General features: G+C 39.3%; 1 protein-coding gene across 1 annotated transcript; it reads left to right on the forward strand.

The window, feature by feature from the left end:
• Positions 1-1,175: 1,175 nt before the first annotated feature.
• LOC104938068 (ectonucleotide pyrophosphatase/phosphodiesterase family member 7-like) lies at positions 1,176-17,380 on the forward strand. Its single transcript, XM_027289426.1, has 5 exons — positions 1,176-1,446; positions 12,535-12,680; positions 13,719-14,351; positions 14,852-15,098; positions 17,130-17,380. The coding sequence occupies exons 1-5, from the start codon at positions 1,176-1,178 to the stop codon at positions 17,240-17,242; spliced, it is 1,410 nt and encodes a 469-aa protein (XP_027145227.1). The 3' UTR covers positions 17,243-17,380.
• The last annotated feature ends 1,116 nt before the right edge of the window (positions 17,381-18,496 follow it).

An 18,496-nucleotide genomic window follows, 5' to 3' on the forward strand; every position in this document is an offset into this window, starting at 1 on the left:
TGTGGGCAAAAGAAAAGAGAGCTGTTGAACCATCATCAGAAAAACCTAAACTGCCAATTGATGGAGGCATTTACTGTAAATCAAATCAAATCAAATCAATTTTATTTGTATAGCCCAAAGTCACAAAGTACATTTGCCTCAGAGGGCTTTACAATCTGTACAGGGAGTGACACCCTCTGTCCTTAGACCCTCGGTTCGAGTGAGGAAAAACTTGCCCACAAAAACCCTTTTAACAGGGAAAAAATGTGGAATAAACCTCAGGAAGAGCCACAGAGGAGGGATCCCTCTCCCAGGACGGACAGACGTGCAACGGATGTCACGTGTACAGGACAAATCAACACAAACATATTGTACAATGACTGATAAAATGACAATGAATTATAATGAATGATAAAAATGATTACAGTAATAGATATGGTAGTAATAATGACAGTAATAATATATGTAGTGGGCGTCGGGCGTAAAGTACTTTGGCTGACCGTAATCACGTTGGGCAGCTACCAAGTCTTAATGTGTATAACTGAGTGGGTATGAAAAGTGATGCTAAAAAGATTGTTTAACCCACAGACATGTAGAGTGAGCTAAACTTGTGAAACCAAACAGAAAGTTTAAGCACACAAATACAGTACAAGTATAATTATAAGTATATAATTATAAGTATAATTAAAGTCATGTCTGTTCTATGTTAAAAAGTAATAAAGCCAAGATACAACCAATAAAATTAGTATTAGGGGAACAGCTTCCTGGTTTGTGGGGCAAACATGTATTCATGTTATCCACATCTCAAAGGGTTCAAAAGTTGAGAATTATTCTCAGCAACTTCTTCCTTTTTTGTACACACACACACACACACATTTTCCCTATTTTATTACTACAGTACACTAAAATAACCTCCTACGTGTATGGGTAGATAAGGGCTGACCAATAACCCGAACAAACATTAATAAAGGGTGTATCCACTACCATTGAGCAATACAGTCTCATATGTGCCTCAGGGTAAATTTCGGTCATATTGCCATTAGAGAGGAGCAATTCCGTTTTCTTTTAGGACAAAGGTGGTTGTAGCCACAAGATTTATAGTAAATGATTCATTTGGAGACAAAGACACAGCTGGAAAAAGTCTAAATAAAGTGTAAAGTGGATTTACGCTTTTAACAAGGTCTAAATCCTGAGTCATGCTGCTGCTTTGCCCTACTGTTCTCAGCCTCATTTCCAGCTCTCTTTGTGCTGCTGCTCCACAGCGGGACTCTAAATCTGAGCTACATTCAGCAACAAGCAACAGAAACAAGCTGCTGCTCATCTCTTTTGATGGCTTTCGCTGGGACTATGATCGAGATGTTGAAACCCCTAACCTGGATAAGATGGCAGAGGATGGTGTGAAGGCACTTTATGTTACTCCACCCTTCCTCACCATTACCAGTCCTTCTCACTTCACAATGCTGACAGGTAAAAATATTTTAGTGCTTTATATTTTAAATGGCAAAATGGCATTTCTCATACTTATCTAGCACCTCTTTTTAAATGGAGTTTGCTATATATATATCCTATATCGTATATATATATTATATATTATATATATATATATTATATTATATATATTATATATATATTATTATTATTATATTATGGCATGCCATTCAGGAAATAACCTTTGAATTATTTGAATGAAACTTTGAATATATGGAGTGAACCTTGAATATATTGAATGAAGTCTGAATATATGGAATGAAACTTTATATAATTGAATGATGAAACCTTGAATATGGAATGAAACTTTGAAATATATGAATGAAGTCTGAATATATTGAACAAAACCTTGAATATATTGAATGAAACCTTGAATATATTAAATGAAGTCTGAATATATTGAATGAAACCTTGAATATATTGATTGATTAGTTAATATAGGAATGAATGAAACCTTGAATATATGGAATAATACCTTGAATATATTGATGAAGTCTGAATATATTGAATGAAACCTGAATATATGATGAATGAAACCTTGAATATATTGAATGAGTCTGAATATATTGAATGAAACCTTGAACATATGGAATGAAACTTTGATATATTGAATGAAACTTGACTGACGTCAGACTTCACCGGCATCTTGTGAACGTGTGGATGCTATAGCTAAAAGTGAGTGACAACGAGTCAGTCCGCTCACAATCTCGTTGCAGCAATATTAAACTTTAAGGACATCATTAACACTGCGTCTACGGGTCAAAATCCCCCCGATACCCCTGAGCAATACCGTTTCCTGACAAGGAAGTTCGCTCCCTTTTTAATCGTGGCAGACATAAAACAGGCCAGGCAACTGTTTATCAGGCCAATCTCAGCATGCCTTCAACCTCACAGGAGTGCCCCACAACACCCAGTGCAGGCTCGGACTGGCAGTCTGTGCTACCGGGCAAATGCCAGATGGGCCGGTCCATCTTGGCCACATTTGGGCCGGTGGCCTCCGGTGTTTTTTTGTATGTATGTATTTGTTATTTTGTAGCCTTTGCAACATTTGCCCAGCAGCCCAAAATGGACTTGCGGCCCATTTGCATCCATTTGGAATAGGCTTTGGGTTGCACTGTCTAATATCGGTTAATATTTGCCTCTTCAGGACAGGTTCAGAAGTTACGATTTACACCCCCCCTCCCCAGCCCCCTCAAATGGATGCGTCCATGCAGCCGCTAGGTTTATGTGAAACCGAAACAGGGATAGACTCATATACAGTCTATAGATAAACTTCATACTGTATGTTGCACGAATATTAATTACAATAAATTATGGACGACAGAGGTTCTAAAAAGAGGAAAGGAGGAGCAGAGAAAATCCGAGTTAAGATGCAGGAAAGGGCCGCCCAGGTCAGGAGTCAAACCTGCAGCGAGCCTTCGCATATGGAGCGGCTGCTTAAGCTACCGAGCTAAACACCAGATATGTCCAATGGTGGGCCGGCCCAGAGGAAAAATGCCAGGGCCGAATTTTGTTCCCAGTCCGATCCTGACCCAGTGTACAATCTCCACCCATACACAAGAAAGGGTCCAATACACTGTATGGTTAGCTTGATATAGTTTTCAGGTGATTTAATGAAGGTAAAACACAGTGATTGGTCGTGCGTAATGGCACTGCTCTCTGACGCGACACTTCTCCGGGACTGGAGAAGCTGCTGCGGCTACAGGGATTTCATGAATTGAAAGAGAAGCTCTTCATATATTGTTTAGATACAATAAGCATCATCCACATTCATAGACCAATGCAGGGTGAATTTGGTGGTTTAGTATTGAACGTATTTTATGATCCGCGACACATTGTCAGCTTTGGGCACTTACTCACACAGTGGACTGCGGACAGACAGACAAATGCATAATGAGATTATGGCGAAACTTTATGCCTGTTGTAGGCCTGCCACGGTTAAAAATTGAGCAAACTTTTTCGGGAGGATTTCGGCACGCATTCGCAGTGTATTTATCATGTCCTCATTGCTTAATATCGCTGCAACTAGACTGCGAGCGGCCTGACTCATTGTCTTTCGCTTTTACAGACTGTTACACAAGATGGCTGCAGGCACTGCCGCGAAGTCTGACGTCAGTGAATTTCATTCATATATTCAAGGTTTCATTCAATAATTCAGAGTTTCATTCAATATATTCAGACTTCATTCAATATATTCAAGGGTTCACTCCATATATTCAAAGTTTCATTCCATAATTTCAAAGGTTTAATTCCCTGAATGGCATGCCAGAATTAGAGGTGGTGTACACTCCCAGCTGGTGCTGTTGTTGGCTTTCATTGTGTGTTTTTCAGATGAGAAGAATTTGTTTTTAGTTACTGTGCTGTAGGCTTTGAGTAAGAGTGAGAAATCCTGTTTACATACATACACACACACACACTGACTTTATACTGTCCACTTTCAGACAAATATATTATGTAAAAGGTCATTCTTGAAGATTTTCAAAATGTCTGATATGTCTCTTTGCTTGTGTTCATTTGACGATAGTAAATGGTATATGCAAGGATTATCTCCAGAAAAAAACAAACAAAAAAACTACAGGCCTGGGATAGGTATAAGTTTGAGTATTTATTAATATTGCATTCATTGTTTCCAGTTGTTGGATGTGTGTGATTTTCCTCCCTCTAATCGAGTATTTGACTAGTTCTTGTCAGGCCGGACTCAGAAACAGGACTGAGGCGCAGAGGTGTCAATGAGCTTATTTATTGAATAAACAAAAACCCTCGACAGAGTGAGGCTATGGCAGGCTATGAAAACAGGCCTAAACTATGGAAAACAAAAATCACTCCAAAGGAGGAAAAACTCTAAACTGCTTTATAAAAATTATCAAAATCAAAATCACTCACAACGAGGAAAATCAAAAGGCTGCAAAACACTAACTGAAAATCTCTCCTGGGAGGCTGAAAAACAACTATACTAAGCACAAAGAAACAAATGGCTATACTACGAAATTTACAACAAAAAAAATCACTCAATCGAGGCAAAAAACAAAGGAACACTCATGCAACAAGGCTAAGGCTGTGGACAGGCAAGAAAGAAGGCTTAGGTGATCAATCGTAGGACGAAACACTTTGGCACAAGACAAAGGGAGACCTGAAACGAGAGGACAGGTAAATATCAAAATAAAACAGGAAATGACGAAACAGAACAAAAACCCAACTTGACCTCACCGCGGTGTGACAGTTCTTTTTACAAATTCAAGAAGCAACCTCCTGATCACTTGTCTACTGTGTCAAATATTATATTTTTAACCAGAATGCATTGCATCCTTGGGTTCAAAACTTTGCTTAAATACAGAAAGAGAAATTATATGATGCAAGAGTTCTGATTGTTCATGTCTTTTTGGTTATTGCCCCAACTCCAGCTGTTCCTATGTGTGAGACTCTCCTGCTGTCTACTGTCAGTTGGTTGACTATTACTCTTTCAGGAATATTTGTTAAATTTTTTATCAAAAGCAGAAGCTTGAAGTTTTAATAATAATTTTATTATGAACATATTTCACCCTGTGGTCATCAAGGTATTGTTAATGTGCCTTTTGTCTGCTATCCGTCTTTATCTCTGGATGGTCTTACATCCCCTACTTCCAGTTTTCACCTGCAGTTCACTTTTAACCAACCAAATATCTATACTGCATCAGTCCACCCTCTTCTACTACCTGTCAACCTTCAGAAACTGCAGCTCACATAGATTTTTGTATGCCCAGCACAATTCAGCCACCACTCAACACCTGTCTATCATGAAAAGGCCTGCCCTCCACCTAGTCATTGCAGTGAGTGCTCTCACAAGGCAGTGGTGGAACACTACAAAGGGCTATCTTCCACAAAATAAAGGCAGCAACTCTTAATATCCCATCAGCATTTTACATAATACACCTTTAGCAAAGGTATGTTTAATCATTACATGGCTAATCGCACCAGTGTCCCATTATAATTGACTCAAAAACTAGATTAAGGTTTAAAATGATTTAAACCTTCCAAATAAGGGTGGGCGATATATCGAATATACTCGATATATCGCGGCTTGTTCTACGTGAGATGTATGAAACGACCATCAAGTACTTGTCACGTAAATGTTTTAAGCCGTCGGCATTTAATTCTCTGGAGTTTTTTAGATGTGGAACAAAATACGGTTTTATGCAAGATATGCCGCAAAACCGTTGCTACTAAAGGTAGCAGCACCACAAATTTATTCCATCACCTTAAATGTCACCCACTACAAAACGAGGAATGCCACAAGCTCTGCATGTCCACGTCACCTACACCACATAAGTCCAAGGTACAAGCACCAAAGCAGATGACTTTGGCCTCTTCATTTGCCAGTTCCATGCCATTTGACAAAAAAAGTGCAAAATGGAAAGAGATAATGAACGCAGTGACAAGATACATCGCCAAAGACATGGCTCCGGTTAGTGTTGTGGAAAAGCCAGGATTCAAAAATCTCATTAAGACACTTGACCCAAAGTATGATTTGCCTGGTCGCAATTTTTTTGCAGGAAAAGCGCTGCCAGAGTTGTACATTTCAGTTAGAGAAAAGGTGGCCCACCAGCTAACAAATGTGACCCATTTCTCCACAACGCCTTATCTTAGCTTAACAGTACATTACATTGACAACTGGGAGTTGAAAAGTTTGTGCCTTCAAACAAGCTTTTTTCCAGATGATCATACAGGAGAGCTCATTGCACAGGGGCTGCAAGATGCTCTCATGTCATGGAACTCATCAAGTGTGCATCACCACGGACAATGGGGCTAATATAGTCAAAGCTGTGAGCCTGAATGAGTGGACAAGACTGCAGTGTTTTGGCCATCGGCTGCACCTTGCGATTGGTGAGTAGTCTATTAGTGTAGGTTTGCCTCCCTCTTATAGGAAATTACCAATCACTTTTATTATCAACAATGGTAAATATTACTAAGTCAGCATTTCATAATTTGTCACATGCAATTAAACACTGAGTATTCATGATTTTTTTCATGTAGTTAAAAATTAAATTAAAGTATTTCATTTAATTTTTCATGCAGTGTTAAGCTGAGTATTACCTGAGGGAGAAATTTGCTGATCCTGCCACCTATGCTCTGCTGGACATGGCATCGTTAGTGGATCCCAGGTTCAAGACAACATACATTACTGCAGACAAAGTGGAGGAAATCAAGTGCAGAGCCATATTGGAGATGGAGACGGAGTGGTTGCTGTCTGACCAGGGCACAGCAGGATCAGCTGCTTCACAGCCTCATGAAGCACCAACAGTCTCAGAACCAGAGCCACCAAAAAAGAAAACCCTCAGAAGTTTCTTCAAAAAGGCAACAACATCCTCTGCCACAGCCACACCATCGCTCCAGGAACTGATGAAAACAGAGTTGTCTGCCTACTTGCTTTCTGTTAGTGCTGACAGTGAAACAGATCCCCTGCAGGGGTGGAAGGACCATGAGGAAGTGTTTCCAAACCTGAAAAATTTGGCAAAAAAGTATCTGTGTGTGGCCGCCACTAGTTCCCCATCAGAAAGGGTATTTAGTACCAGTGGGAATGTGGTCACATGTCACCGGGCATCACTCAAGCCAGATGCTGTTGATATGCTTGTGTTTTTGGCACAAAACCTCTAGAAAACTGTGTCTACTGATTGGTTGGTCACAAACAACATATATACACAGATGTTCCCACTCCTCCTGTGATGTGACTGTTACTGTTCTGAGTGGTTTTCACAGTCACAACCTAGACTTCTGCCTCTTTCGTTTGCTAATTTTATTTTACTTTTAAAATGATCTGTTGTTGATCAGAAGAAGTGCACTTTAATTTATATTGTTTGAAATGTCCTACTCAGGGGATTCTTGTTGAATGCACTTTTTTGTTTCTCTGAGCTCTGTTTTTGTTAAGGGTCTTTGAGAACTAGGCCACAGTAGAACGGCCTACCATGTTATTATTCAACTTTATTTGTTAAAAACTTGTGAGTGCAGCACCCTAATTTGAAATAAAGGGGGTTTGCTAAAATTTATTTGATTGTGATTTTCCACTTTTTGCATGCAAATGAACAAAAACTCTAATAGAAGGGTCTACTTGAATCATCATACTGATGTTATTTTTTGCATCAAAGGGTTGAATTTAACATTCATAGTGATTTACAGGAGAAATAAAAATATCAAGATATATATTACAGCCCTGCAGACTCCTCCTCTTCGTGCTTTGCGGTAACGTATTGTGTCACTTCCGGTATCGGTGTTGTTGCCACGGTGCTTTCTGCTCTGCTCACCTGAACAGATTTCCGTATATTTCTCACATCAGCGACTATCTACTTATCTCTGCACTATCCTTTGACTTGTTCTGTCTGTGCATAAACAGCTCTCTGAATCTAGTAACTAGAATCTGATAGTTTCTCCAGTTTCTGTTAGCCACACTAACTAGCCTAGCTATAGCAATGGCATCTCTCTCCTCTCCTGCTCTCTCCTGTCCTGTGTGCCACATGTTCAGTTACTCCTCGTCCTCCTTTAGTGATAACGGTACTTGTAATAAATGTAGTTTATTTGTAGCTTTGGAGGCGAGGGTCAGTGAGTTAGAGGCACGGTACCGCACCACCGAACAGTCAGTAGCTCAGATAGTTAGCCAGTCCCCTGTAGCCGGTGCGGTACAGCCACAGGTAGCTTCAGCTAGCCGTCCCCCGGTAGTTCCCGAGCAGCCGGGAGGCTGGGTGACTGTTCGAAGGAGGCATAGCCCCAAACTGAAGCCCACGGTACACCACCAACCACTCCACGTTTCAAACAGATTTTCCCTGCTCAGCGACACACCCGCTGAGAGGCCAACTCTGGTCATTGGCAGCTCCATAGTCAGAAACGTGAATGCAAACGTTAAATGCATCCCGGGGGCCAGAGCGGGCGACATCGAGTCTTTTTTTAAACTGCTGGCTAAGGACAAGCGTAAATACAGTAAGATTGTTATTCACGTCGGCGGTAATGACACCCGGTTACGCCAATCAGAGGTCACTAAAATTAATGTTTCATCGGTGTGTGAATACGCCAAAACGATAGTTTTCTCTGGTCCCCTCCCCAATGTGACCAGTGATGACATGTTTAGCCGCATGTTGTCATTTCACCGCTGGCTGTCGAGGTGGTGTCCAGCAAACGATGTGGACTTCATAGATAATTGGACACCTTTCTGGGGAAAACCTGGTCTGATTAGGAGAGACGGCATCCATCTCACTTTGGATGGAGCAGCTCTCATATCTAGAAATATGGCCAAGTTTATTAGCTGACCAAAACCATGTCGACAACCCAGAGTTGAGACCAGGAAGCAGAGCTGCAGTCTTACACGCTTCTCTGCACCTCCATTAGAGCAGTTGCCCACCCAGTCCTTTAGTATAGAGACTGTGTCTGTCCCCCGTCCACCTACATTATTTAAAGATAAAACAAACAGAAGAGGAGTTCATCATAAAAACTTAATAAAAATTAAATCCACATCTCCAACAGTCCAAAATAAGAGAATTAAATGTGGACTATTGAATATCAGGTCTTTGTCATCTAAAGCTGTCTTAGTCAATGAATTAATATCTGACTATGATATTGATTTGTTTTGCCTCACTGAAACCTGGCTGCAGGAGGATGAATATGTTAGCTTAAATGAATCCACTCCTCCGAGTCATTATAATACTCATGTTCCTCGAAGTACTGGTCGAGGTGGTGGAGTTGGAGCCATATTTGACTCAAGTCTATTAATAAATCCCAAACCTAAACTAAATTATAATTCATTTGAAAGTCTTGTCCTTAGCCTCACTCACCCAACCTGGAAAACTTTACAGCCAATTTTATTTGTTACAGTATATCGAGCTCCAGGTCCTTATTCTGAATTTTTATCTGAATTTGCAGAATTTGCATCAGGCTTGATCCTTAAAACAGATAAAGTAATTATTGTAGGTGATTTTAACATTCATGTGGACAACCACAATGATAGTCTTAGTACTGCGTTTATCTCTCTATTAGACTCAATTGGCTTTTGTCAAAGTGTAAATAAACCGACTCATTGTCTGAACCACACTCTTGATCTTGTTCTTTCATATGGCATTGAAATTGATAATATAATAGTCTTCCCACAGAATCCTCTTCTGTCTGACCATTTTTTAATAACCTTTGAGTTCATACTACCGGACTATAAGCCTTTGTGTAGAAGCTTCTACAGCAGATGTTTATCTGATAGTGCTGTAGCCAAATTTAAGGAAGTGATTCCTTCAGCATTGAATCAAATGCCATGTCTAACTGTAACAGAGGACTTGTCTACTTCCTTTAGCCACCCACAAATAGACCATCTTGTTGATAGTATTACAGGCTCATTACGGACAACTCTAGACTCTATTGCACCTCTGAAAAAGAAGATAATTAAACAAAGAAGGCTAGCACCATGGTATAGCCAGCAGACTCGTAAATTAAAGCAAGAGGCACGTAAATCTGAACGCAAATGGCGTGCCACTAAACTGGAAGAATCTCATCTAGTCTGGCAAGATAATCTCAAAACATACAGGAAGGCTCTCCGTAATGCCAGAGCAGCCTATTACTCTTCTTTAATTGAGGAGAATAAGAACAACCCCAGGTTTCTCTTCAGCACTGTAGCCAGGCTAACAGAGAATCACAGCTCTACTGAACCATCTATTCCTTTAGGTCTAAGTAGCAATGACTTCATGAGCTTCTTTAATGATAAGATTATAACTATTAGAGACAAAATCCATCACCTCTTGCCCTCAACAGACATTGATCTGCATTCTGATACAGCAAGTTTTGAAACAGCTGTAAAACCTGATATGTATTTAGACTGTTTTTCCCCCATCGACCTTCATCAAATAACTTTAATCATTTCTGCAGCTAAGCCGTCATCCTGTCTCTTAGACTCCATCCCAACCAGGTTGCTCAAGGATGTTTTACCTGTAGTTAGTAATTCGTTATTGGATATGATTAATCTGTCTTTATTATCAGGATATGTACCACAGTCCTTTAAGGTAGCTGTAATTAAACCTCTTCTTAAAAAGCCCACTCTAGACCCAGAGGTCTTAGCCAACTACAGACCGATATCAAACCTTCCCTTTCTGTCTAAGATACTTGAGAAAGCTGTAGCTAATCAGCTGTGTGACTTTCTCCATAACAATAGTCTATTTGAGGATTTTCAGTCAGGATTTAGAGTGCATCATAGCACAGAGACCGCATTAGTCAAAGTTACAAATGACCTCCTAATGGCATCAGACAAAGGACTCATCTCTGTACTTGTCCTGTTAGATCTTAGTGCTGCATTTGACACCATTGACCATCAAATTCTTTTACAGAGACTGGAACATCGAATTGGCATCAAAGGAACCGCCCTAAGCTGGTTTAAATCGTATTTTTTAGATCGATCTCAGTTTGTTCACGTCAATGATGAATCCTCCATGCAGACCAAAGTTTGTCATGGAGTCCCACAAGGTTCTGTACTTGGACCACTTCTATTCAGTTTATATATGCTTCCTTTAGGGAACATTATTAGGAATCACTCTATCAATTTTCATTGTTATGCTGACGACACCCAATTATATTTATCGATCAAGCCTGATGCAACCAATCAGTTAACTAAACTCCAAGCATGCCTTAAGGATATAAAAAGTTGGATGACCTACAATTTTTTGATGTTAAATTCAGACAAAACTGAAGTTCTTGTAATTGGACCCAAACACCTCAGAAACTCTCTTTCTAGAGACTTAGTTACTTTAGATGGGATCACCCTGGCCTCCAGCTCCACTGTAAAGAATCTTGGAGTTGTTTTTGATCAGGATTTGTCCTTTAACGTCCACATAAAACAAATTTCGAGGACTGCATTCTTCCACTTACGTAACATCGCTAAAATCAGACGCATTGTCTCTCAGGCGGATGCAGAAAAACTAGTCCACGCATTTGTTACTTCAAGGCTGGACTATTGTAACTCTTTGTTATCAGGCTGCTCTAATAAGTCTCTTAGGACTTTGCAGTTAATTCAGAATGCTGCTGCACGTGTTCTGACAGGAACCAAGATCAGAGATCACATCTCTCCCATTTTGGCTTCCTTGCATTGGCTACCTATTAAATCTAGAATAGAATTTAAAATTCTTCTCCTTACTTACAAAGCTCTTCATGGTCAGGCACCATCTTATCTAAAAGAGCTCATAATACCTTATTACCCCTCTAGAACACTGCGCTCTCAGGACGCTGGGTTCCTTGTGGTTCCTATAGTTTCCAAAAGTAGATTGGGAGCCAGAGCTTTCAGCTATCAGGCTCCTCTTCTGTGGAACAAACTACCTTTCTGGGTTCGGGAGGCAGACACGGTCAACACCTTTAAGAATAGACTTAAGACTTTCCTTTTTGATAAAGCCTATAGTTAGGGCTGGCTCAGGTCATCCCTTAGTTATGCTGCCATAGGATTAGACTGCCTGGGGACCCCACCCAGGGTTATGCCTAGCCAGGCACGGTATTGTTTGAAGATGCACACATCTCCCTTACCGAAAACCCTCTCTCTCTCTCTCTCTCTCTTTTTCCTCACTCGAACCGAGGGTCTAAGGACAGAGGGTGTCACTCCCTGTACAGATTGTAAAGCCCTCTGAGGCAAATGTACTTTGTGACTTTGGGCTATATAAATAAAATTGATTTGATTTGATTTGATATATCGTGTATCGCGATATAGCTTAAAAATATCGAGATATTGGATATAGGCCATATCGTGCAGCCCTACTTTCAAACAAGAAATCTCTACTCCTTCATAAATGGTATACATAGAGGCTGTCTATGTGTCCAAAAACAATCAGAGACTAAGACTCAAATCATTAGCACTTTAACAACTGACATCTTTTGTAGATAGTCTACCAAAAGTAAAACAAAGTTACTATTACACTGTGGTGAGTTTAGAAATGTTCATACACTACTTGTAATGAGGTGAAAGTAGGTCACCATATTTGTAAAGGATCTCTTTTTGATAATAAACATAAGAGTTTAATCTATTGTTACATGTATTCATTCAACCACTCAGTAATATCATTCTGTGAATCTTCCTTTTTTTCCCATTAGGACGTTATATCGAGAATCATGGAGTAATCCACAACATGTGGTTCAACACTACCACTCAGGAGAGAAAGCAGTACTACCAGGCTCAGTTTGTTGATTCCTACTGGGACAATGGCAGCTTACCAATCTGGATAACAGCACAGAAACAGGTTCTTTATATCTATCTGTCTATGACAGATTTCCTTTGTTATTTTGCTGCTGTTATGATGTTATTTTCTATCCTTAAGGTTACACAAGGTCAGTATTAATTGTTTGGCTTTGACTAGGTGCCACCATATCTCAACACTGTGGTGGCTGGGGTCGAAGAGACCTATTGCTGCCTTCCTAGACATAATAGATAGCTTGCCGTTGACGTTCCAATCTGTGTAAACAGACATCTGTGTCTCCAGACTAGAATATGCTGACAATAACACCTGCATAAGTAAAGACATTATCTTTGACTAATTCTGGGCGTATAGTATTTGTGGTGTTATCTTGGGGTTTAAAGTTTATCCACTAGGATGAGTTTGGCAGAATGTGAGACCGACTCAGACACTTCTGATTTGAAAGTGTCTCTAATTCTCCTTGGCCAAGTGTCAATAAATAATACAGCATAAGACATCAGAGGCTCCTGAACACTTTCTTCCCTCCTGACCTCACCATTGACCTTTGACTTCAGCAATTTCTCCACAACAGCTACATCCACTTCAGTGCGGGATTCAAGTCAGGGTGTGAACTACAGGGAAGCCAGGGGGAAATAGGTTTTACTTAATAACACATAAGCTCCCCTGAAAATATGATTTCTGAAATGTTGGTCAAATATTGACAACATGTTATTTTTGCCATACATTTTTATTATTCTGTTTCTTCATCATTATGGATAAAATTAGGCTATTATTGATGTATGATTTATGCATTATGGGTGATTCATCACTAATTCACTTTGATAAAGATGCCCGCATGCACACTATTCTTGCAATCACCATTAAATTGTGGCACTGCAATACCATAAACTACTAATGACTTGAACTCAAAGGGTGCGGTAGGATGGGTGTGATACACTTGCATTTGATGACTTAATTACAATGAGAAATGATTGTGTTCATCTGTATGTGATGGGTATTTAATGCACACTAAGCAATTATTTATTCATTTCAGCAGTAAATGTATAAATAATTGATTTATATTTTATATTTTATATTTTTCAGGGTCTAAAGGCAGGCTCTCTGCATTTTCCTGGCACAGCAGCCACATACAAAGGGGAGACTGTGAGGGTTAAGCAAGTGGAACCTCCTTTCTATAATCATTCTGATGAGACAGATTGGAGGCTGAATGTTGACAAGGTGATTGGAGAGTGGTTCCATCAACAGAACCTGGACTTTGTCTCTCTGTACTTTGGAGAACCAGATTTGGCAGGTCACAAATATGGACCAGATTCCCCTGAATGTAAAGAGATGGTACGGCAAGTGGACCGTACTGTCGGCTACATCCGAGATACAATCCAAGACCATGGCCTTACTGACCAGCTTAACATTATCATCACTACTGACCATGGGATGGCTAGAATTTTACAGGGTGGACAAGTTAAGAAGATCATACTCTCTAAGATACCAGGGTTCAACTTCAAGGATATCCAGTTCCAACTATTGGATTATGGTCCTGTTGGAATGCTGCTTCCTAAAGAGGGGATGCTGGAGAAGGTCTACCGGGCTCTGAAAGGAGGCCACCCTCACCTTCATGTGTATAAAAAGGAGGAGATGCCAGCTAGACTGCACTACAGTAACCATCCTCGACTCCTGCCCATAATCCTCATCGCTGACCCTGGATACATTGTCAACGGGGTAAGTGAATGTACAGTTTAGTTTATGTAGCACATATTGATAAGTTAACATGTGGGTACCTGTAACTACTTGTTACATGCTCAGAGCAATGCATACCACGTTCTTCCAATTTATAGATGTATTGCTGGGTGTGCTGTAGCAGCTGCTTCTATCCTCCATCTTTTTCTCTCTCCTGAGAGTTGTAGAAATTACTCTTAGCCAACTCCAAAATTAAAATGTAATTATTTAATTACTGACACCCAGGTTAGGAGCATTGAATGAGAGTCAGATTGCATCTAATTTAAAGGGTACTACATGATCTTGTGAATGTCACTGAGAGTGTTAATCAAAATGCCCCTGTTCAAAGCGGACTGGGCATATTTGTTGCTTGTCACCCCAACATCTGACCTCACAGTCAGTTTCTTGACTCCATTCTATCAAATAAAGGCAATAAAGCCCAAGTGCCAGCAATTATGAAATTATATTTTCTCATAAAATTTCTGTTTTCTGTGTCCATATAGTTATTACCTTTGAATAACCACAAAGGAGAGCACGGCTTTGATAATGAAGTCATGGATATGAAATCCTTCTTCAGGGTGGTGGGACCAGACTTCAAGAAAAACATGACAATAGATCCCTTTGACCTGGTTGATGTGTATCCACTGATGTGCCATCTACTGTGCATAAACCCAGAGATCAATGATGGACACCTGGAGAATATCAAACACATGTTGGTTTCCAGCAAAAACACAGTGGAAGATGAAGGAAGTAAGTGTATAAATATATGAACTTGTCTGAACTTGATAGTTTGGGTATTTTGAAGAGATTTACTTGTATTTATGTAATACTATTCTGATCTACCAACCACTCAAAGCTCTTTTACAACACGTGCTGCCATACAAGGTGCTGAAAGCTCATCAGGAATGATACAGCCCTTCCTGTCTAAAGTGCTCATGTTGATACTAAGCTCACCACAGCCATCTGGAGCATTAGATTCAATCTCTTCCTCAAGGATATTGACTGAAATGGTCTCTTGGATCATTACTAGCAACCATACTAGATCTATGACCTGAACCAAAGCCACCCCACTTCAAAGCACCTAATCTATCCCTTAGATTTAGTGCTAGATAATTACCAAGACATAGAATACTATATAGTCTATCTCAAACTGCATTATGAGACACAACTTAAAAGGCTAATTGTGATGACTCGGAAAGTTCATTCTTGACCCTATGATGGTTGTGGGTTCTTGTTAAGATACACAGAACATCATGTTCAAAAACTTTAGTTGAGATCATCCCGACTTAAAAGCTCTCCCCTTACACTATTGCAATGTCTACCAACCATAACTTAGATCAGAAAATCCAAAAATTGAAATTGTACAATGTCCCGCTTATTTCATGTACAAAGGGAAGTCTAACCACAAACTAAATGGGCAGCCAATGGTAAATGGACTGTACTTATATAGTGCCCTTGGCACACCACCGATGGCACAGCCTTGGGCAACACCTATCTCCCCAGGGTAGCTTCTATATAGACCACCCACCCACTAAGTGCTGATGCATCTCTAGCAGGTAAACTAAACAGATAAACTTTGTGCTGAACTATCCAGCATGTTTATTGTAGGCAGTCAATCATGTTTTAACAAATTACATTTCTCTGATGAGTGATAAAAGGTAAATTCAGGCAATCTGACTCAAATATACAGATAACACAGAGATTTAGTCTTTTAAAAGCAAACATAATTGCATGTTATTATTACTTTGAGTGTCCAGCACATTGGACTGACTACATAGCACACATTTTCACACCACCCTACATAGACTAAACACCTCACTGTGTATGTGCATCCTTGACTTCCTGATGGGCAGACCCTAAAGTATTTGAGAGTGGCAGACACACCATATCCACTTTCATCCTTACTGCGGACCACCCTGGGGGTGTGTTTTCCCCTACTCCCTCTACACGACTATTTACTTGTGACTTCAATATCATCAACAGCTGACAACTGCATGAATATTGTAGTCATGACTGTCATCATCATTAAAAATTCATACATGTTATTTGAACCATTACTTACAACATAACAGTGGTGAGGAGCTTGAGTAGGACAGAAAGACATACACATATAGAAAGGACTAATTCCAAAGCAAACTTAGCTGTTTGTATATGAAAATATTTTGTTAAATATTCTACATGTACATAGATTGTTTTCTTTTCCAAATATTACTAAATAAAATTCTGATAATACAAAAGGTCATAAACTGCAATGATAGGACGCCTCACACACCAGTGCTGTTCATGACGGCTTAATTTCCCCCCATATAACACTGCCTGTGACTTAAGTTCCATACTTTGGTTACACAATGACAACTAAACTACAACTTCATTTGCTGATCTAGACTGTGAGATGCTATGATGACTATGATGATTTGAGGTTAAAAAATAAACATATTAAAAAATCACTCCAGTCTAGTTATATATGATAGTATGCACAATACATAAATTAATTTTTAAAAAGTGAGAATGGCACTTTGACCAGGTCTCTCTTATCTAATCTATCTCATCACAAGTTTCACAAGGACAACATTTATTGCAGGACTCTTCTAACTTCAACCCATCACACATGTTTTGCATTATCAAGCGCTGTAAAGTCATATCTTATCAGTATGTAAACGGTTACTAATCTCTGCACGAAGAAGCAAATACAGTATGTAAAGCTGTGTTCCTGTCTGTTATTTGTTCTCTTGACTGATTTGCTGTCTCATGTGTTTGTGTGCATGTTTTCTCTTTCTCCAGAGACAAATAATCAAGTGGAGGTGTTGATTGGCTTGTCAGCAGTAACTGGGTTTCTTGGACTTGTGTTCATCATTACTACATCATACACTGTGTGGAAAAGGACCACGGCATAATGGAGTTTGACGTTGGTATTAAAATTATGAGAAAAAAGAGAGAAATTAAATGTTTTGAGCATTTCCTATTTGTTATTCAAGAGAACGCTTGTAGGTGAAGAATGATGAGCCATTTTCTTGAGTTCTTGAGTAAATGTGTCCAAATGATTAAGACTTTTTCTCAGGGATGCTTTATAGCCAGGCATAGTTAAAAGATAAATTCCTTTAAGAGAAACTTGAAAAATCTTGAAAAAACTCTGGAAAACTCAAACCAGATGATTGCACCTACAGAAAATGCTTCAACTTACTGGGTGAAAAAAAAAAAGTTATACTTTTACTTGGTATAAATAATATTTTTCCCTGGCCGTTGTCAGTTTCAGCTTCCATTGTTTAGTATTAAATATCATCATTAGATCATTATATTTTATGTCAGCATAATGTAATAAACTAAAAAAGGTTAATAAAAAAGGGTTAAATGGATTTTTTGTTTCATTCTCTCCTGCACTTTATCTGTATCCTCACTTTGACAGGGAATGTTCTTGATAAAACATTTATCTGTCTGTTTCTCTCTATATCTGTCACACACAGTCTGTTTATCTTATAAGTACAAAAAGATTTGTTAAACTATAATAACTACTATTAAACTATAATTCTGTTGTGTTAAGCACAAAAGATAAGAGTGGCAGTCATATCAAAGCCTCCCTTAATCTAATCTAAAGACAAATACTAAGCAAAGGTTGATATCGATATTCTGGGACAGGCTGGATTTACTCAAGAATATATGCAGTGCATATTATATTCAGTACTATGTGCACAGGCTCAGGAAGCAGTTTCATTTGCATGTGAGGGAAACCTTTTCTGCGCTCTGGGTTTGCATAGGCTAAGTAAAATATGAAGCATAAGAAATAGAATAGACTTCCATCCGATTCCACCATATAAAATGCAATTTTATCATTAATGGTAAATACGTATTATTCTAAGACAATGAAAACCAGGTATGTGTTGTTTCTCTGCGCTGATATAGAAGATCCTGTAAAACCACACTGACTGTGGATCCACATTTCTCATTTGACTGTCAAGCTCACTCCTCTTTCTATCAACTCAAATCCCTTGATCAGGTTCCTTTCACCCCTTTACACCAAATATTTCAGGTACTTTTTACTCCACCACATTTATTTGACCTATACTATTACAAGTTAAATGGTAAATAGTAAATGGACTGTACTTAGATAGTGCTTTTCTAGTCTTCCGACCACTCAAAGTGCATTACTTTTC

Source organism: Larimichthys crocea, chromosome XVI (genome assembly GCF_000972845.2).
Source record: "Larimichthys crocea isolate SSNF chromosome XVI, L_crocea_2.0, whole genome shotgun sequence".
Taxonomy (NCBI): domain Eukaryota; kingdom Metazoa; phylum Chordata; class Actinopteri; family Sciaenidae; genus Larimichthys; species Larimichthys crocea.